This window comes from Podarcis muralis, chromosome 18 (genome assembly GCF_964188315.1).
Source record: "Podarcis muralis chromosome 18, rPodMur119.hap1.1, whole genome shotgun sequence".
In the NCBI taxonomy this organism is placed as follows: Eukaryota; Metazoa; Chordata; class Lepidosauria; order Squamata; family Lacertidae; genus Podarcis; species Podarcis muralis.
The window spans coordinates 9,593,864-9,615,683 of record NC_135672.1 but is presented as its reverse complement, the minus strand read 5'-3'; the positions used below and the strand labels follow the sequence as shown (position 1 = coordinate 9,615,683).

At 49.9% G+C, this 21,820-nt stretch overlaps 1 protein-coding gene across 1 annotated transcript; it reads right to left on the bottom strand.

The window, feature by feature from the left end:
* Positions 1-14,937, bottom strand: GTPBP3 (GTP binding protein 3, mitochondrial). The gene is made up of 9 exons (XM_028713881.2): positions 14,738-14,937; positions 11,596-11,819; positions 10,378-10,464; positions 8,557-8,759; positions 8,022-8,094; positions 6,103-6,246; positions 4,188-4,353; positions 1,700-1,990; positions 1-815 (listed from the first exon to the last, which is right to left on the bottom strand). The coding sequence occupies exons 1-9, from the start codon at positions 14,803-14,805 to the stop codon at positions 584-586; spliced, it is 1,488 nt and encodes a 495-aa protein (XP_028569714.2). The 5' UTR covers positions 14,806-14,937; the 3' UTR covers positions 1-583.
* Between the last annotated feature and the right edge of the window lie 6,883 nt (positions 14,938-21,820).

Genomic DNA, 21,820 nt, shown 5'->3' with positions numbered 1-21,820 from the left:
TAAAGGAAGTCTTTTATTTGGTTGTTTGAATTGTTGTATATTATGCTTGTTATGTTTGTGTCTGATGGGGGTGGATTTCTGTGTCGGGGGGTGGGGGGTTTGTGTTACGTTGTAAATAAAATTTCCCCCCCAAAATTATTATTTTTTTAAAAAGGAGTCTCAGGGTCCCTTTGTCCCGGCCAAAATATACTTCGAACCGCAGAACCACCCCCAAGCGCCAGATGGCGCCATGCTCCAGCTGCACCCGGCTCCAAAAGGTGGGATAAGATGCTCTCTGTTTGCCTCCATCACTTAAAGTTAAAAAGGTAAAGGGACCCCTGACCATTAGGTCTAGTCGTGACTGACTCTGGGGTTGCGGCGCTCATCTCGCTTTACTGGCCGAGGGAGCCAGTGTCCAGCTTCTGGGTCATGTGGCCAGCAGGACTAAGCCGCTTCTGGCGAACCAGAGCAGCACACGGAAACGCCGTTTACCTTCCCGTCGGAGCGGTACCTATTTATCTACTTGCACTGGTGTGCTTTCGAACTGCTAGGTTGGCAGCAGTTGGGACTGAGCAACAGGAGATCACCCCGTCGCGTCACTCCATCACTTGCCAATGCAAAAATCCTTGAAGATGAGCTCCAGGATCTCTTCAGACCCCACCTGTCCCGTCAGACGTCCCAGCAGTCGCCGGGCTTGCCGCAATTCCTCCGCGGCCAGAGCGAGGTCCACGGCCCGGTAGTGGCCAAAGCGCCCCAGGGCCTCTAGACATTTGGCTAAGCTGAGCTGGTGGCGCGCTTGCGTGGGGCTGGGGGAGCCTGCGAGAGGGTCGCCGCACCTGGAGGGCAATAAGACACATTAACTGTGGTTGGGTAAAAGGCTTTGTATGTACAGTGGTACCTCGGGTTACATACACTTCAGGTTACAGACTCCGCTAACCGAGAAATAGCACCTCGGGTTAAGAACTTCAGGATAAGAAATCCTGCTCCGGCATAGCGGTGGCAGCAAGAAGCCCCATTAGCTAAAGTGGTGCTTCATGATAAGAACAATTTCAGGTTAAGTATGGACTTCTGGAACGAATTAAGTACTTAACCTGAGGTACCACTGTATAGGGGGAACTGCAAACCTAGGAAGCTGCCTTAAAAGGTAAAGGGACCCCTGACCATTAGGTCCAGTCGTGGCCGACTCTGGGGTTGCGGCGCTCATCTCGCTTCCGGGTCGTGTGGCCAGCTTGACGAAGCCGTTTCTGGTGAACCAGAGCAACGCACGGAAACGCCGTTTACCTTCCCGCTGGAGCAGTACCTATTTATCTACTTGCACTTTGATGTGCTTTCAAACTGCTAGGTGGGCAGGAGCAGGGACCGAGCAACGGGAGCTCACCCTGTCACGGGGATTCGAACCGCCAACCTTCTGATCGGCAAGCCCTAGGCTCTGTGCGCTCCTCTGGTTCGTCAGAAGTGGCTTAGTCCTGCTGGCCACATGACCCGGAAGCTTTACGCCGGCTCCCTCGGTGAGTAAAGCGAGATGAGCGCCGCAACCCCAGTCGGCCACGACTGGACCTAATGGTCAGGGGTCCCTTTACCTTGAAACCCAGTCAAAAGCACTGGTCCACTTGGTTCAGTGTTGCCTACACTGACCGGTTGCAGCTCTCCAGAGTTGCAGGCAAGAGGGGCAAGCCCAGCCCAGCCCACCCCTCATGGCTCCTTCCCTCCCGGTCCTCACATGTCAGCCAGCTGCTTCCCCAACATGCTCAGGAAGGTAGCAATCCCTTCTCCCGTTTTGCAAGAGAGAAAGCAGGCCGGCGCCAGGTCCGAGTTGGCACAGTTCTCCAGCAGATCTGCCCGTTCCTTGTCGCCTAGCAGATCCATCTTGTTCAGAACCAGCAAGTACGGCCGGGTCCCTTTCGGGTCGTCTGGCGGCAAGATGTCCAGCAAGGCAGGGACCAGTTGGTTAGGCTTCTGGGCCACTTCCGCTGCATCCAGGACGGCAAGAACGAGGTCAGCAACCTCCACCCTGCAGGGAACAGAGAGCCAGTTAAAAGCCTTAGCTCAGTGCAACAAAATATAGAATCATAGAGTTGGAAGAGACCACAAGGGCCATCGAGTCCAACCCCCTGCCAAGCAGGAAACACCATCAGAGCACTCCTGACATATGGTTGTCAAGCCTCTGCTTAAAGACCTCCAAAGAAGGAGACTCCACCACACTCCTTGGCAGCAAATTCCACTGTCGAACAGCTCTTACTGTCAGGAAGTTCTTCCTCATGTTGAGGTGGAATCTTCTTTCTTGTAGTTTGGATCCATTGCTCCGTGTCCGCTTCTCTGGAGCAGCAGAAAACAACCTTTCTCCCTCCTCTATATGACATCCTTTTATATATTTGAACATGGCTATCATATCACCCCTTAACCTCCTCTTCTCCAGGCTAAACATGCCCAGCTCCCTTAGCCGTTCCTCATAAGGCATCGTTTCCAGGCCTTTGACCATTTTGGTTGCCCTCCTCTGGACACGTTCCAGTTTGTCAGTGTCCTTCTTGAACTGTGGTGCCCAGAACTGGACACAGTACTCCAGGTGAGGTCTGACCAGAGCAGAATACAGTGGCACTATTACTTCCCTTGATCTAGACGCTATACTCCTACTGATGCATATGTTTTATGGAATCGCTGTCTTGAGCACATGAGCAAAGTCTGTCCTGGTATGGAACTCCTCTCAACCTGCCATCCAACACTGCAGAAGGAAAGACGTTTAGTCTGGCTTTGGTGAAAAGCCTTCGATAATTTGGTACTGTCAGGTTTTTGATGTAAGATGTTAACTTAAAGACATGCCCATATTGTACTCCTACTGCCAGCGGACTACAGACTGCGTGTGATCGAGATCGCAAGTCACTGTATCCCATAATCTTTGCTTTAGCGTCTTTAGGGCACCTTCATAACCCAGGTAATACAGTTGGGGGGGAACAGACCAATAGAGGTGGTTTTCTGCCATTTGCTGACAAATTCCTCATTGGTCAGGTGTTGGTACCAACCCTTCCCTAGATCAAACACTGAAATCCTGAGCCAATGTTTCAGGGCAGCCCACCGCACTTTAGTTGAAATTGGGCGTTCACCAGCTTCTGACAGAAGTATGGAGTTGGGGACACAGTTGGGTACCTGCAGCAGAGATCGTAGAAATTTTGCCTGAAAGCCATCTAGCTTTGGCAGGTCCCCATTATGCCAGACATAAATGCTCGTTTAACCTGGAAGTAGGCTGCATGAATTGCGTATTGCTTTGTAACGATCTGTTGGGTCTCTGGACCGTAATAAAGGCTGATGATGATAAAAGCCTTAGCTCAGTGTTTCTTAAACTATGGTCTCCACCTGCCGTCAACTCCCATCATTGCTAGCTAGCAGGACCAGCGGTCAGGGATGTTGGGAATTGTAGTCCAAGAATGGCTGGAGACCCAAGTTTGAGAGGCACTGCAGCTATTTCCCAAGATTTCCTCCAGAGCTCTTCTGCCTGCGAACTTTGACACGCATGGCTCAACATGTTTTACAACACAGTCGTACCTTGGATCCCGAACGCCTTGCAAGTCGAACGTTTGAGCTCCCAAACTCCGCAAACCGGAAGTGGCTGTTCTGGTTTGCAAACTATTTTTGGAAGCCGAACGTCCGACGGGGCTTCCATGGCTTCTGATTGGCTGCAGAAGCTTCCCACAGCCAATCAGAAGCCGCGCTTTGGTTTCCGAATGTTCCGGAAGTTGAGCAGACGGATTCCATTCGACTTCCAAGGCATAACTGTAATTATATAGATGATTTTCAGGCAGATGAGCAAAACGTAATGGGTATTTCACGGTAGCAATCAAGCTGGACATAAAACATGCCATTTGTATGATGGTCTCCTAATCCGTCCATTAAGTCAATCTCTTAATTACGAAAAGTTCTTCCGTCACCTGAACTGAAAGCGATCATAATAAACCCCAATTGTCAAAATAAACTGCCATATTCTGTACCCTCTTTTCAATTCCTCTTCGGCTTTCAGCACTGCATAAATGTATCCCGCTGTCTGAGCAAGCCATTATTTGCTCCGTCCTTCCAAAATCCTAAAGGTCAGTAAGGTAAAGGTAAAGGGACCTTTGACCATTAGGTCCAGTCGTGGCCGACTCTGGGGTTGTGGCGCTCATCTCGCTTTATTAGCCGAGGGAGCCGGCGTTCAGCCGCCGTCGCCTTTTCCCACTCACCTCTGCCGAGCCCGGTTCACTCCCTCCATCTCAACAACATCGCTGGTGTCCCGCAGCCCGGCCGTGTCGCTCAGCACCACAGGGAACCCGGAGATGTTCAGCGCCGCCTCCACCACATCCCGTGTGGTCCCTGCTATGGGGGAAACAATGGCTGCCGGCTTCTGACCTGAGGGAGGACAACAGTTGAATGAGGGAGAGAAGGTAGACTTTAGAAGCAATCACCAATGCTCAGAAGATGGGAAGAACTCTGGAGCTGGATGATGAAGAAGAAGAGTTTGGATTTGATATCCCGCTTTATCACTACCCAAAGGAGTCTCAAAGCGGCTAACATTCTCCTTTCCCTTCCTCACTCTGTGGGGTGAGTGGGGCTGAGAGACTTCAGAGAAGTGTAACTAGCCCAAGGTCACCCAGCAGCTGCAGGTGGAGGAGCGGGGAAGTGAACCCGGTTCACCAGATTACGAGTCCACCGCTCTTAACCACTACACCACACTGGCTCTCAGGCCACACTGGATCAGGCCAAAGGTGGCCCGTCGAGTCCAGCGGCCTGTCTTCACAGGAGCCAACAAGATGCCCCTAATTATAGGAAGCCCCCAAAGAGAACCTGGGTAAAAAAGGTAAAGGACCCCTGGGTGGTTAAGTCCAGTCCAAGGTGACTATGGGGTTGCGGCGCTCATCCCACTTTCAGGCTGAGGGAGCCGGCGTTTGTCCGCAGACAGCTTTCCAGGTCATGTGGCCAGCAGGACTAAACCGCTTCTGGCGCAACAGGACACAGTGACGGAAACCAGAGCGCACGGAAATGCCGTTTACCTTCCCACTGCAGTGGTACCTATTTATCTACTTGCGCTGGCGTGCTTTCGAACTGCTAGGTTGGCAGGAGCAGGGACCGAGCAACGGGAGCTCACTCCGTCGCGGGGAATCGAACCACCGACCTTCCAGTCGGCAAGCCCAAGATGCTCAATGGTTTAGACCACAGCGCCATCCAGTGAACTTCCCTCTACTTGTGAGGCAGTGAACTCCCCTTGCGATTCTCAGCCACTGGTGTTCTTCGTGTTTACAGTGTTGGCAAAAGCAACCGTATGCAGAGGGAGCCGAGGATTATAATTATAATTAATCCATCCAGAGAACCAGCAATTAGCATAATGATCTATAGCACAAAGGGGCAGAGGTGGCGGACGGGTCTGGGCAGCAAGCCGTTTCGATGGCAGGATCCCCAACTCAGCTGCAGCCGCTGGGATAAAAATAAATAAATCAGTCCTCCACAAAACAGGGAAGAGAAATTTGGAAGGTTCTCTGTAAAGCAAGGGGTGGGGGCTGTATGGATTCCTTGCCTCCTTCACCAGCTCCAGTTTAAAAGGTTTCTGAAGGAAGTTGGGCAGGGGAGAAACCCCTCTGCCTCCCGAATCCGTGCCGAGCCAGTGCTGCCAGCCGGAGTTGACATTACTGGGCTATGTGGCTGTACGAAGCATTACAAGCAAATATCAACAGCTGCAGGGACGTGGGTGGTGCTGTGGTCTAAACCGGTGAGCCTCTTGGGCCTGCGGATCAGAAGGTTGGCGGTTCGAATCCCCACAATGATGGGGTGAGCTCCCATTGCTCGGTCCCAGCTCCTGCCAACCTAGCAGTTCGAAAGCAGGCCAAAGTGCAAGTAGATAAATAGGTACCACTCTGGCGGGAAGGTAAACGGCATTTCCGTGCGCTGCTCTGGTTCGCCAGAAGTGGCGTAGTCCTGCTGGCCACATGCCCGGAAGCTGTACGCCGGCTCCCTCAGCCAGTAAAGCGAGATGAGCGCCGCAACCCCAGAGTCGGGCACGACTGGACCTAATGGTCAGGGGTCCCTTTACCTTTTAACTTTTTTTCCCCATTCACGCCATGCCCAAAGAACTCCCCGCCACCACTCAGTGTCCTTCCTGCTCACATAGGTGGTTGAGGAGGCTGCTTTTCCCGGCGTTGGTGGGCCCTGCGATCACCACATGGACTCCGTCCCTCAGCCTCTCGCCGCGGCGGCCATCTTGCAAGTGCTCCCGCACCTCCTTCTCCAATGCCTCAACGGCCTCTTCCACTGTGAAGCAGTCAGAAGGAAGAAATAAAAGACAGAGCCTCTCCGATTATGGCTATTGGCTCAAAACTGCACATTTTCCCCCAAAATACTTCCCTTCCTGGCTTTCCAATGCTTTTCCTTCCTTCCCCCAGCCATGAGGACTAGCACCTTTCACATTTTATTTTAAATAATTTTTGTTGGTTTTCCAATAAAAAACATCCAATTAAATATCCAATCATAATACTTCAATTAAAACATAAAAGACTAAAATAAAGGAAAAGGTAAAGGGACCCCTGACCATTAGGTCCAGTTGTGGCCGACTCTGGGGTTGCGGAACTCATCTCGCTTTATTGGCTGAGGGAGCCGGCGTACAGCTTCCGGGTCATGTGGCCAGCAGGACTAAGCCGCTTCTGGCGAACCAGAGCAGCGCACGGAAATGCCGTTTACCTTCCCGCCGGAGCGGTACCTATTTATCTACTTGCACTTTGATGTGCTTTCGAACTGCTAGGCTGGCAGGAGCAGGGACTGAGCAACGGGAGCTCACCCCGTCGCGGGGATTCGAACCGCCGACCTTCTGATCGGCAAGCCCTAGGCTCTGTGGTTTAACCCACAGAGCCACCCGCGTCCCACCAAAAGACTAAAATAAAAAAGATCAAATTATAGTCCAAATAGTATTTATTAATTTCTTGGGGCTCCCCACGGTCTGGATCCCTGGAGCATATCTCCACATCTTAGTCCTCCATCTCCTTGCTGTTTCCATATTTTCCACATCTCGATTTTAATGCTTGGTAATCTTTTGTCCCTGGGTCCAGGATTCTCATTCATGTCAAACACCATATACAGTGGTAACTCGGGTTACATACGCTTCAGGTTACATACGCTTCAGGTTACAGACTCCGCTAACCCAGAAATAGTACCTCGGGTTAAGAACTTTGCTTCAGGATGAGAACAGAAATCGTGCTCCAGCGGTGCGGCAGCAGCGGGAGGCCCCATTAGCTAAAGTGGTGCTTCAGGTTAAGAACAGTTTCAGGTTAAGAACGGACCTCCGGAACGAATTAAGTACTTAACCCGAGGTACCACTGTACTTTCATCCGCTGAATATAGCTTTGTTAATATAAAGTTTTTCCAGCTGCCTTTTCATCAGCTCAGCTTCGTCTGATTCCGTTCCAATTCTGTCCAAATCTGTTATCTTTGATGGCGCAGAAACTCTTTTCCGTATTTTTCGCCCTATAGGACGCACTTTTCCCCCTCCAAAAATGAAGGGGAAATGTGTGTGCGTCCTATGGTGTGAATGCAGGCTTTCGCTGAAGCCTGGAGAGCGAGAGGAGTCGGTGCGCACTGACCCCTCTCGCTCTCCAGGCGTCAGGAAGCTATCCTTAAGCCTCCCGCGCCCGGCAGGAGGTCCCGGCAGGTACACGAGACTTGGGGCAGCAGCCTTCAGCCCGCAGCACGGGGTGCCCTCCGGAGGACGCCCCGTGCTTCGGGAAGGTGTCCGCAAGCCTGTTCTGGGGGCTGGGGTCGGGGGAAGCTCAGGCTTCCCCCGCGCCAGCCCTGCGCCTGGGGGGGGAAATAATTTTTTTTTCTTTATTTCCCCCCCAAAAAACTATGTGCGTCCTATGGGGCGGTGCATCCTATGGGGCGAAAAATACGGTAATTGTCCAACCTTTTATTTTAAAGGCAGGGGGGCTGCGCTTCTATCACTGCCGTTGGGGCGAAACCGTTGAGAGGTCAACATTTATTTGGCCGTGGGAGGAAGGGTTCTAAGTGGGGTCGCCCCTCCATGGCAGGCTCCTTACCTTGAGCAAGGACCCCCTCCTCAATGTTGTCGTCTTCGCTGAAGTCAATGTAGGCTTCAAGGTGGGCCAAGGCCTGCAGGAACAAAAAAGGTCAGCAGCTCCTTTTATTGGTCAGAGAGGAGGGAGTAATTATGTAAAAAGGTAAAGGGACCCCTGACCGTTAGGTCCTGTCGTGGCCGACTCTGGCGTTGCGGAGCTCATCTCGCTTTACTGGCCGAGGGAGCCGGCGTACAGCTTCCAGGTCATGTGGCCAGCAGGACTAAGCCGCTTCTGGCGAACCAGAGCAGCGCACGGAAACGCCGTTTACCTTCCCACCGGAGCGGTACCTATTTATCTACTTGCACTTTGTGCTTTCGAACTGCTAGGTTGGCAGGAGCAGGGACCGAGCAACGGGAGCTCACCCCGTCATTGCGGGGATTCGAACAGCCGACCTTCCGATCGGCAAGTACTAGGCTCTGTGGTTTAACCCACAGCGCCACCCGTGTCCCAGTAAGTGGCCCCAATTCCACCCAGTAAGTGACCCCAATTCCCTTGCCTTTGTGAGGGTGTCGCTCCAACGGCGGTAGAGTCGCCCCAAGTCCCCTTCCATCTGGCGGAGAGCCTGCCGGCGCTGGCTTTCCGTCTCGGCATGAATCAAGTCCCCTAGGCCTTCCGCCGCGGTCAAGTCCAGCTTGCCGTTCTGGAAGGCCCGTTTGGTGAACTCCCCGGGTTCGGCAAGGCGCAGCAGAGGGAGGCAGCCTGGAACCAAGAGAAGAGGCCTTCCTATTAAAAGCTTCTGGGAAACGATCTATAACGAACTGAAGAAAATGTTTAAAGTAACCTTTGCGCAGAAAAACAAACCCCAAAAGCTTTCTTACTAGGATTGATAGGAACTGAACTCCCTGAAGAATGAATGAATGAGAATGAATTTTATTATTACGGTCACAGACCAGTTCCGGCTCACTTACAATATCAGGAAAATCATAAAACACAACAGGAATACATTGAATTGCAATTGGGTATAACACAGAGAATTCAGATATAGTGGCAGTTAAAAATATATATTAAATCTTGATCACTGAAATATAACCTAAAATTGTCCTTTAAAACCTTAATCATTTTGGTAGTACAGCTTGTTCCCTAAGTTTTATGGCAGTCGCACAGCATTTGGCCACCCTTAGCATGATCTCTAGATCCTTGTCCTCTACCAGGAGTTTTAGACATTGAAAACTCCCTGAAGAACAGAAGAAAATATTTATGTATGCTACAACAGCCACCCAGATATTGTTAGCCCAAAGATGGAAGGAAGAAAAGATATCGACTAAAGAAGAATGGCAAATCAAGCAAATGGACTATGCAGAAATGGCAAAATTAACGGCCAAAGCTCAGAGACTATGACAACGAGAAGTTTAAGAAAGAGTGGGCATCGTTTACTATTTATGTGCAGAAATACTGCAAACAGGTTTGATACATTGGCAGGATTTTGAGTTAATGCTTGCAACCAGTAGAAAATTAGAGAGAAAAAATACGGGAAATAATAATTGGAAAAGTACAGTGGTACCTCTATTTACGTTCACCTCCGGTTACGTATACTTCGGGTTACACATGTGGCAAACCTGGAAGTATTTTTCCGGGTTACGCCGTGCGCACATGCGCAGAAGCGCTCTACCGCGACGCTCACATGCACAGAACAGGCACCTCCCGTTGCGGAAACCCCAGAATCCGACCGGAGCTCCGGAACGGATCCCGTCCACAACCGGACGTACCACTGTATAAATATGGAAATGCAGAAGAATTTGGATTATATATAAAAGAACCAGAAGAGAATATGGAGGAAAGTCTAGAGATTCAAAGAATCTCTAAGAGAAGTGTTATGTACTGAAGTTCTCACCCTGGGCCAGCAGGGGGATACTGTAGATAGTTATGCAAATGAAGGATCGAAAGTGACGTTCAGCGATTGGATAGTTTGTATGCAAATGAAGGATCGAAAGTGACGTTCAGTGATTGGGTAGTTTTAGAAAGTTGCTACAGTTACGTTGTTCTGGAGCTCTATATAAGCAGGCTGACTGAGCTCTTCAGTTCAGTTCTGTTCTGGCTTCTGAATAAACAAGAGCTGTTTGAAGAATCGCTGTGTCGTCTGATATGTCCACCCACAACTTAACAAGAAGGTTCGTGAAAATGTATTTGTATAAATCTAGATCCGGTAGAAATGTGAGTTAATTTTTGTTTTCAATTGTGAAAACGTAACTGTGAAAAATTAATTGAAAAAAATTCTTTTACAAAAAGCAACAAGAGAAGAGGTCTTCAAAACAGGGTCCTTCAGCCCAAGTCACCCAGCCTAACAAAGTCAGCATGGAACACAGGAAGGAAGACACACCCAAAGCCTTCAAGACACCGCTCACCACAGCCGGCCCTCCGTGGACGTGGAACTCTGCGCTGTCTTCACCCGTGAAACTGCCCGGCCCTGAAAAACAACAACACCACAGCGCTTGGGATTAATTACTCCTTTGCCGCCTGCTGCCCCGAGGTGCCCCGTGCGGGGAAAAGGAAGGGCAGAAATTTAAACAATGATTACTATAATTGCCGCGCCGGGCAGAGCAGATGCAAAGAATTGGAAGGCCTTGTCATAAGTCCATGTGGGGTCTACACCAGCGGCCAAAATTGGGGAAACCTTTTGGGGAAAGTGTGTTTCTGAGGTTTGATGGCTCGTAACACCCGATTGGCTCTCTAAACACTCATGCTCACTGGCTACATTCAGATGAAGGAAAGCTACGGCCTATCAACCTTAAGCAAGTTGCGCTTCCTTTTTCTGGTTATTTGGCTATAGCTTTTGGTAGAATTTATGGGACGTGGGTGGCGCTGTGGGTTAAACCACAGAGCCTAGGACTTGCCGATCAGAAGGTCGGCGGTTCAAATCCCCGCAATGACGGAGTGAGCTCCCATTGCTCAGTCCCTGCTCTTGCCAACCTAGCAGTTCGAAAGCACATCAAAGTGCAAGTAGATAAATAGGTACCACTCCAGCGGGAAGGTAAACGGCGTTTCCGTGCGCTGCTCTGGTTCACCAGAAGCGGCTTAGTCATGCTGGCCACATGACCCGGAAGCTGTACGCCGGCTCCCTCGGCCAATAAAGCGAGATGAGCGCCGCAACCCCATGAGTCGGCCATGACCATGGAAACGCCGTTTACCTTCCCGCCGGAGTGGTACCTATTTATCTACTTGCACTTTGACGTGCTTTCGAACTGCTAGGTTGGCAGGAGCAGGGACCGAGCAACGGGAGCTCACCTAGTCTCGGGGATTCGAACCGCCTACCTTCTGATCGGCAAGTCCTAGGCTCTGTGGTTTAACCCACAGAATAGTATAAAATAATAATATCAACATATAAAAGTTAAACAGAAATCCACTCAACAGTTACAGTAATATCTAAACTATAATCAATAAAACAATGGCAAGCCACAGTACATAAAACAATACAATTCACATTGAGAAGCAGAGACTGGAGGGTGTGGCAAGGCAGGTGGAAGGAGGCCTTGCCCGATGGGAGTCTCTCCCCTCACCCTCACAGATACATTCCCCGCAGGTGTCCAGATCCGATCACCTGGGAACCACAAGATGAGGCCGCGGTCCAGGGTTTCGGCAGACCGGGGGTCGCAGATCCGCCGCAGCGTGGCCACTCTCGGAGGAGGCACCTCCGCCCTCGTCAGGCGGACCAGGGCCATGCTGCTGGCCGGGCCGCTGGTTCGAATCACGGCCACCCCGCATTTCCCTTGGCCCGAAGACTGCGCAAAGATGGTATCCCTCTTCGCGGCTCGGCAGTACGACCTGCGGTGAAAGGAAATGGGACAAGTGAGATGGCTGGCGAGCGTCAGAACTGCCAAGCAGCAGGTGGACCGGGACAAAGGGAGCCCATCTAGTCCAGCCTCCTGTTCTTACAGTACCAGGAGAAGCCCAGAAGCTGGACCTGAGTGCAAAAGCAGCAACTCTCCCCTACTTGTGATTTTGAGCAACTGGTATTCAGAAGCATTTACTGCCTATAACAGTAAAGACAGCATCTTAAAAAGGAGACATCACCTTGCCAACAAAGGTCCGTATAGTAAAAGCTTTGGTTTTGCCAGTAGTGATGTATGGAAGTGAGAGCTGGACCATAAAGAAGGCTGATGGCTGAAGAATGGATGCTTTTGAATTCTGGTGCTGGAGGAGACTCTTGAGAGTCCCATGGACTGCAAGAAGATCATATCCATTCTGAAGGAAATCAGCCCTGAGTGCTCACTGGAAGGACAGATCCTGAAGCTGAGGCTCCAAGACTTTGGCCACCTCATGAGAAGAGAAGACTCCCTGGAAAAGACCCTGATGTTGGGAAAGATGGAGGGCGCAAGGCGAAGGGGACGGCAGAGGACGAGATGGTGGGACAGTGTTCTCGAAGCTACCAGCATGAGTTTGACCAAACTGCGGGAGGCAGTGGAAGACAGGAGGGCCTGGCGTGCTCTGGTCCAGGGGGTCACGAAGAGTCGGACACGACTAAACGACTAAACAACAACAACAAACAGTAGAGACAGCCATTGAAGCTGGAGCGTCTTTTCTGCCATGGATTTCCCTCCTTCTCTTGAAAAGGCATATATAACACTTTATTTAATCACTTTTATTTATTTATTCATACATACATACACACCCCACCTATCTGACTGGGCTGCCCCAGCCACTCTGGGCAGCCTCCAACACGTATAAAAACATCAAACATGAACAGTAACAACCTGATCCAATACAAAAAGTAACAAGAACTTTAAAATAAACAACAAAGCAACATTCAGCAACAAATTTTTACTTAATTTATACCTTGGCCTTCCTCCCAAAGAGGGGCGGCAAATAGATAATAGAACTCAAATAACAAATGGCAAACATTATAAAGCAGTTTTACGATTCTGAAAACGTCGTCAATTAAGAACCAACTCAAAGCAGTCAAGGGTTTGAAACATTCCAAGAACGTGTTTAAAGCGTTCTTCAGCTGGATAGCTCAGTCGGTTAGAGCATGGGTAGGCAAACTAAGGCCAGGGGGCCGGATCCGGCCCAATTGCCTTCTCAATCCGGCCCACGGATGGTCCAGGAATCAGCGTGTTTTTACATGAGTAGAAGGTGTCCTTTTATTTAAAATGCATCTCTGGGTTATTTGTGGGGCATAGGAATTCATTCATTTTTTATTTTATTCTTCAAAAGATAATCCGGCCCCCCACAAGGTCTGAGGGACAGTGGACCGGCCCCCTGCTGAAAAAGTTTGCTGACCCCTGGGTTAGAGCGTGGTGCGTGTGGCAGTTAGCACCCAGCTGCAACAGTTTAATAAAGATCAGGCTCACTAGCTGTTTTGCTTCTCAATATTCTCTGGTTGGCCTCTGTTATTTTTCTCCTACCGATAGAGAACCTACAAAAGGACTCCTGTATATGGGCTCTTGGGTACCCCATAAGGGAAAAGGAGCAGTTTTTCTTATAACAGGAATTAAGATTGCTGGAAGAAATACCAACAACCTCAGATATGCAGATGACACAACATTGATGGCAGAAAGTGAGGAGGAATTAAAGAACCTTTTAATGAGGGTGAAAGAGGAGAGCGCAAAATATGGTCTGAAGCTCAACATCAAAAAACGAAGATCATGGCCACTGGTCCCATCACCTCCTGGCAAATAGAAGGGGAAGAAATGGAGGCAGTGAGAGATTTGACTTTCTTGGGCTCCATGATCACTGCAGATGGTGACAGCAGCCACGAAATTAAAAGACGCCTGCTTCTTGGGAGAAAAGCAATGACAAACCTAGACAGCATCTTAAAAAGCAGAGACATCACCTTGCCAACAAAGGTGTGTATAGTTCAAGCTATGGTTTCCCCAGTAGTGATGTATGAAAGTGAGAGCTGGACCATAAAGAAGGCTGATCGCTGAAGAATTGGTGCTTTTGAATTCTGGTGCTGGAGGAGACTCTTGAGAGTCCCATGGACTGCAAGAAGATCAAACCTCTCCATTTGGAAGGAAATCAGCCCTGAGTGCTCACTGGAAGGACAGATCCTGAAGCTGAGGCTCCAGTACTTTGGCCACCTCCTGAGAAGAGAAGACTCCCTATAAAAGACCCTGATGTTGGGAAAGATGGAGCACACAAGGAGAAGGGGACGAAGGAGGACGAGATGGTGGGACAGTGTTCGCGAAGCGACCAGCATAAGTTTGACCAAACTGCGGGAGGCAGTGGAAGACAGGAGTGCCTGGCGTGCTCTGGTCCAGGGGGTCACAAAGAGGAGGACACGACTAAACGACTCAACAACATTTTTCTCCTACCGATAGAGAACCTACAAAAGGACTCTATATGGGCTCTTGGGTACCCCATAAGGGGAAAGGAGCCGTTTTTCTTATAACAGGGGGTTAGGGAATGCAGTGAAGCTGAGGCTCCAAGACTTTGGCCACCCCATGAGAAGAGAAGACTCCCTGGAAAAGACCCTGATGTTGGGAAAGATGGAGGGCGCAAGGAGAAGGGGACGACGGAGGGCGAGATGGTGGGGCAGTGTTCTCGAAGCTACCAGCATGAGTTTGACCAAACCGCGGGAGGCAGTGGAAGACAGGAGTGCCTGGCGTGCTCTGGTCCAGGGGGTCACGAAGAGGCGGACACGACTAAACGACTAAACAACAACAAGGAAATGCAACCGCTGGCAATTGCTGCGCCTGGAGAAAGCTACTCTCTGCGCGCACACCCACCCTCAGCCACCTTACCTGCACAACACCTTGGAGCTGCCAGGATTCCTCGCAAGCCACAGCCTCCCCTGCAAGGCACTCCACATGACCCCTCAGCAAGTCACTGGTGCAAAGCCCCGCCTCCCGCAAGCACGCTTGCCCCCTTCCCAGGCTCCATCCTGCGCGCAGCCTATTGCATGAATGAGCGCAGGCTTTTGCAAGCTCCCCTTGCCAGCACGGCAGTGACGCACGCTTTCGGCTTCAACTGCGGGCACGCGCCCTTCTGCGACGCGATTGGTGGATGTGGGAAAGGGGCGGGGGGAATGGAACGGAGAGGGGAGGAGGGGAGGGGCTTAGCGAAAGGGGCGGGGCCTCGAGCCTTCCCCCCCCCCCCCCCCCGCTATTGCTGCCGCCGCAGAGACTTTAGGTTTGAAATTGCACGGCTTTTAAGCTTGGTTAAAGTTTTCCTTTCCAAGCGGCGACTGATCCCAAAGCGAGATGATGGTGGAAACTTCAATATCTGCCATTTGAGCATCTTTTTCTTCTTCTATTATTATTATTATTATTATTATTATTATTATTATTATTATTATTATTTGGCTGATGGTTTTGTAAAGGTTTGCAAACGCTTGCCTATATAAGCTCGATTAATAATAATAATAATAATAATAATAATTTGGCTGATGGTTTTGTAAAGGTTTGCAAACGCTTGCCTATATAAACTCGCTAAATAATAATAATAATAATAATAATAATAATAATAATAATAATTTGGCTGATGGTTTTGTAAAGGCTTGCAAACGCTTGGCTATATAAACTCGATTAATAATAATAATAATAATAATAATAATAATAATAATAATAATAATAGAGGGCAATGAGTTTTCTTGGGGTCCTCAGCACCTTTAACCCAAGAGCTGCAAAATAATGGACCGCTTCCCGGCCCTGTAGCTCGCTTCCTGCTCTGTGAAGAAACGGGGGGGGGGGATGCACTCTGCGTATGCGCAGGTGCACGCTTGCCTCCCTTGCGAAACGAGCCCTCGCCTGCATTGCATCCCCCGAAAGGGAAGGCGCGTGCACCCAGCTGAACCCTGGGGTGACGTCACGTCCTTGCTGCTCCGTGGTGGGGGAGCCTTTTTGGAAATAATCCCTTAGTGATCCATTACGAGCTGGCCTGTCGCCGGAGCCGGGTGTCTCCTTGCAAAGCGAGCAACCCTGCAGCTGCAATCTTTCCTCCTCCCTCTCGGCGTCTCCTGCCTACTTTATGCAAAAAAAAGAGAGAGAAAACCAAACGGGCTTCTCCCCGCCTCAAACGCGCCCTCCCGCACCACAGCGCTTGCCTGTGAAACATAACATTTTATTTGGGATCTCGCCCTGGCGCTGGGTTTATGCAGGGCTGCATGGATCTCTCTCTCTCTTGCAAACACCGTTGCACAGGACTCCTGGGTCTCCTCCTTAGCCACAGGGTCGAGGAGGGTCTGGAAGGGTTGGTGGGGGCTCCCATCAGTTTTGAAGAAGAAGAAGAAGAGTTTGGATTTGATATCCCACCTTTCACTCCCTTTAAGGAGTCTCAAAGCGGCTAACAATCTCCTTTCCCTTCCTCCCCCACAACAAACACTCTGTGAGGTGAGTGGGGCTGAGAGACTTCAGAGAAGTGTGACTGGCCCAAGGTCACCCAGCAGCTGCATGTGGAGGAGCGGAGAAGCGAACCCGGTTCACCAGATTACGAGTCCACCGCTCTTAACCACTACACCGCACTGGCTCACTTTTGTCCTTTATCCTGGTCTGTGGGCGCGTATGGGGAAGATTGCAAAAAAGTTTTACCCTAGTGTTATAGGAATTCTAAGGTCTTTTATATCTACATCTATCTATCTATCATCTATAATGTTCATAAATGTACAAGGCAAACACATACAAAAGTGTACAAACCACGTGTCTGAAATAGTAAGTACAGTGGTACCTCGGGTTAAGTACTTAATTCGTTCCGGAGGTCCGTACTTAACCTGATACTGTTCTTAACCTGAAGCACCGCTCTAGCTAATGGGGCCTCCTGCTGCCGCCGCGCCGCTGAAGCATGATTTCTGTTCTCATCCTGAAGCAAAGTTCTTAACCTGAAGCACTATTTCTGGGTTAGCGGAGTCTGTAACCTGAAGCGTATGTAACCTGAAGTGTATGTAACCTGAGGTACCACTGTATCTATCTATCTATCTAGGCTCTGTGGGTTAAACCACAGAGCCTAGGACTTGCCGATCAGAAGGTTGGCGGTTCGAATCCCCGCCACGGGGTGAGCTCCCGTTGCTCGGTCCCTGCTCCTGCCAACCTAGCCGTTCGAAAGCACGACAAAGTGCAAGTAGATAAATAGGTACCACTCTGGCGGGAAGGTAAACAGCGTTTCCGTGCGCTGCTCTGGTTCGCCAGAAGCGGCTCAGTCATGCTGGCCACATGACCCGGAAGCTGTACGCCGGCTCCCTCGGCCAGTAAAGCGAGATGAGCGTCGCAACCCCAGAGTTGGCCACGACTGGACCTAATGGTCAGGGGTCCCTTTACCTTTATCTATCTATCTATCTATCTATCTATCTATCTATCTATCTATCTACTATCTATCTATCTATCATGTTCATAAATGTACAAGGCAAACACATACATAAGTATACAAACCATGTGTCTGAAATAGTGCCTGAAGGTACTCTGAAGCCGTTTTGACTCTCCCAAATTGACCTCAAATGCAGTGGCGTATCGTGGGGGGTGCAGGGGGGCCAGCCGCACCGGGTGCAACATCTTAGGGTTAGGGTGCGCAAATCCACGGGTTAGGGGGCGCAAATTACTTGCCTTGCCCCGGGTGCTGACAACCTACGCTACGCCACTGGTCAAATGTTTCTCTGCAAGGAGGAAGGAAATGGGAAAAGCTTTCCGATTGTCTTTGGACCATAGGGGCTTATGCTTCCCTTTGCAAAAAACAGTCTGGCAAGTATCTGTTAAGCTGAGCACACTCTCAACATGCGTAAGAGATTCAGGAACTAAGTATTTACCATCTCCAAGGAATGTCCAGGCTACCCAGAAAAGGCCATCAGATAAGGCATTGTCAGGTATCCTGGCAGACAGGAGAGAAGCAACACGCTCAAATTTCTGCTGGAGACCACCTCTTTCTGTGATGTATGCATGATGTTTTTTGGGGGGTGGTCTTGAGCTACAGGGGAGGCAGTTTCAAAAGTCTATATAAGAGCTTGCGCACCAATGTTCTGGGTTCCCATCCTCCCTCCCTGCATGCGGTGAGCAGGGGACCCTGTTGCAACAGTTTAATAAAGATCAGGCTTACTAGCTGCTTTGCTTCTCAATATTCTCTGGTTGGCCTCTGTTATTTTCTCCTACTGATAGAAAACCTACATAAGGACTCTATACAGGCTCTTGGATACCCCATAAGGGATAAAGGGGCATTTTTTTCTTATAACACCAAAGTAAAGGTAAAGGGACCCCTGACCATTAGGTCCAGTCGTGGCCGACTCTGGGGTTGCGGCGCTCATCTCGCTTTATTGGCCGAGGGAGCCGGCGTACAGCTTCCGGGTCATGTGGCCAGCAGGACTGAGCCGCTTCTGGCGAACCAGAGCAGCGCATGGAAACGCCGTTTACCTTCCCACCCCTTCTGTTGGGTCATCTGCCTGGGCACAGTGAGAACAGGACGCTGTACTAGCTGGGACCCTTTTTGGTCTGCAGCGCCTGATGTCCTTAACCACGTGGAGCATCAGCAACCAAAATCAATACAGTGGTACCTCGGGTTACAGACACTTCAGGTTACAGACTCCGCTAACCCAGAAATACCTCGGGTTAAGAACTTTGCTTCAGGATGAGAACAGAAATCGTGCTCCGGCAGCAGCAGGAGGCCCCATTAGCTAAAGTGGTAACACAGGTTAAGAACAGTTTCAGGTCAAGAACAGACCTGCAGAACGAATTAAATTCTTAACCCAAGGTACCAATGTATATGGGTTTCCTTTAAAAAAACGAGTGTGGGGTAAGCATTCTGAAAAACTGCCCCCCTCCCTTTTTTTATCAGGACTCATGAAATCTGCAAATTAGAAAGATGTATAATTGTAAAAAGAAATCAGCCCTGAGTGCTCACTGGAAGGACAGATTGTGAAGCTGAGGCTCCAAGACTTTGGCCACCTCATGCGAAGAGAAGACTCCCTGGAAAAGACCCTGATGTTGGGGAAGATGGAGGGCACAAGGAGAAGGGGACGACAGAGGACGAGATGGTGGGACAGTGTTCTCGAAGCTACCAGCATGAGTTTGACCAAACTGCGGGAGGCAGTGGAAGACAGGAGGGCCTGGCGTGCTCTGGTCCATAGGGTCACGAAGAGTCGGACACGACTAAACAACAACAACATAATTGTTTTTAAGGCAGTCCACTGACAACACGCAGAGTGCCTTTATTCCAAACAATGATTAAGCAACAAATACAGTGGTACCTCGGGTTAAGAACGTAATTCGTTCCGGAGGTCCGTTCTTAACCTGAAACTGTTCTTAACCTCAGGTTACCACTTTAGCTGATGGGGCCTCCGGAGCACGATTTCTGTTCTCATCCTGAAGCAAAGTTCTCAATCTGAGGTACTATTTCTGGGTTAGCGGAGTCTGTAACCTGAAGCATCTGTTACCTGAAGCGTCTGTAACCCGAGGTACCACTGTAAATGCTACACGGTGCTGGCAAATTCAAGTTTCCGGAATGATATGGAGCTTTAAACAATACCTCCAAAAAGCGCTCCCTTACCCACAAGGAAGCCGGTCCCTTGCAAAGTGGTCCTGTTGCCCAAAAATGACACTTCACACCTGCATACACTGAACCCAAACACATTGTTGTTGTTTAGTCGTTTAGTCGTGTCCAGCTCTTCGTGACCCCCTGGACCAGAGCACGCCAGGCACTCCTGTCTTCCACTGCCTCCCGCAGTTTGGTCAAACTCATGCTGGTAGCTTCGAGAACACTGTCCCACCATCTCGTCCTCTGTCGTCCCCTTCTCCTTGCGCCCTCCATCTTTCCCAACATCAGGGTCTTTTCCAGGGAGTCTTCTCTTCTCATGAGGTGGCCAAAGTCTTGGAGCCTCAGCTTCAGGATCTGTCCTTCCAGTGAGCACTCAGAGCTGATTTCCTTCCGAATGGAGAGGTTTGATCTTCTTGCAGTCACGTTACACAAACACATTACAGGCCTTAAATTCAACCTCAGCAAAGGGACCTTGTACATCCCAGGTCAAGTTACCTTGCTGGTATTTTTACACCCATCTCGGCTCCCCGTCTCTAGAAATAACAGCCTGACCTTTGGGGGACCCAAGGAGACGTCTGAGGTCAAGACAGGAAAACAACTCCGGAGAAAAGAGAAATCTGGGAAGGTTTTTATGGCAACTTCAGCAAAAAGAAGCGGTGAGCCGAAGTGGGGAAGGGCTAAGGCCCACTTTAAAGAGCAGAACAGCCTCCGAAGCGATCAGCAAGCTATTTTGGAGTTCTAACTCCCGGGAGGCCAAATATCACGACAATATCTAACAAGAGGGATTATTTAGCTGTGATTCCTTCATTGCATAGATGGTTCTTGGGTCCCTTTCAAGCCCACGATTCTGTGATTCGAAGAGAAACCTTTTCTCCTTGTCCCATAAATACCAAGGCTGGGAATAATAATAATAATTTCTTATTTATACCCCGCCCATCTGGCTGAGTTTCCCCAGCCACTCTGGGCGGCTTCCAATCAAGTGTTAAAAACAACACAGCATTAAATATTAAAAACTTCCCTAAACAGGGCTGCCTTCAGATGTCTTTTAAAGAGAAGATAGCTGCTTATTTCCTTCACATCTGAAGGGAGGGCATTCCACAGGGCGGGCCACTACCAAGAAGGCCCTCTGCCTGGTTCCCTGTAACCTCACTTCTCGCAATGAGGGAACTGCCAGAAGGCCCTCGGCGCTGGATCTCAGTGTCCGGGCTGGATGATGGGGGTGGAGACGCTCCTTCAGGTATACAGGACCGAGGCCGTTTAGGGCTTTCAAGGTCAGCACCAACACTTTGAATTGTGCTCGGAAACGTACTGGGAGCCAATGCAGATCTCTCAGGACCGGTGTTATGTGGTCCCGGTGGCCACTCCCAGTCACCAGTCTAGTTGCCGCATCCCATTGCCAAACCAGTTGGGCAGTAAATTCAAGAGAGAGGGTGTCCTGGAATTGTGGTGGCCTTTTTTAAAATAAAAAAAGGAAGATTGTTATTGTGGCGATGACAATTTGTCAAATAAACTCTGCAGAGGGTAGAGGCCTAGGCAAGCCAAGCCTCCATATTCAGGTGCAATCTTATCTCTCAGGAGCCAGATGGCCAAAATGAGATGTCCATTCTTGCCCCGCTGACAAACTCACACTGTTTCATTGATTTGGGTTCAACTGAGTTTTTTTAAAAACATTCTGTGCACATGCATTAAAAACAAACAAACCACCACTTCTTTTATTGTAAGCGCTTTTGGGTTGCCTTTGCAGGAAAGCAGGGTATAAATACGGTGTTTCTGTTTTGCTTTGTTTCGGCTAAAAATCCTGCCATGTCCTTCACTAGGAATGTGGGGGATATTAAATCAAACAACGTATTTTGGGTATATAGGATAAGTTATTCGAGAATTCAACCCGCCTCCTTCCATACGCTTCATTCCATAGGAGCCAACACCTAGGGGCCGAGGTCCCTTCAGCCCCCACCCACAATGAAATATTTGAGCCCCCTAAAGTTAAAGTTAACAAGGGACGCGGGTGGTGCTGTGGGTTAAACCACAGAGCCTAGGGCTTGCCGATCAGAAGGTCGGCGGTTCGAATCCCCGCAACGGGGTGAGCTCCCGTTGCTCGGTCCCTGCTCCTGCCAACCTAGCAGTTCGAAAGCACCTCAAAGTGCAAGTAGATAAATAGGTACCGCTCTGGCGGGAAGGTAAACGGCGTTTCCGTGCGCTGCTCTGGTTCGCCAGAAGCGGCTTAGTCCTGCTGGCCACATGACCCGGAAGCAGTACGCCAGCTCCCTCGGCCAATAAAGCGAGATGAACGCCGCAACCCCAGAGTTGGTCACGACTGGACCTAATGGTCAGGGGTCCCTTTACCTTTACCTAAAGTTAATGGGCATTGCCATTCA

Excerpts from the sequence above, each read along its gene's own strand:
- GTPBP3 (XM_028713881.2), bottom strand. The coding sequence starts at position 14,805 with ATGTGGAGTGCCTTGCAGGGGAGGCTGTGGCTTGCGAGGAATCCTGGC. Across the intron at positions 8,760-10,377 it reads CGGTGTCTTGAAGGCTTTGG|GCTGCCTCCCTCTGCTGCGC; the intron begins GTGTGTCTTCCT and ends TCTTGGTTCCAG. Across the intron at positions 1,991-4,187 it reads GTGAACCGGGCTCGGCAGAG|GGTGGAGGTTGCTGACCTCG; the intron begins GTGAGTGGGAAA and ends TGTTCCCTGCAG.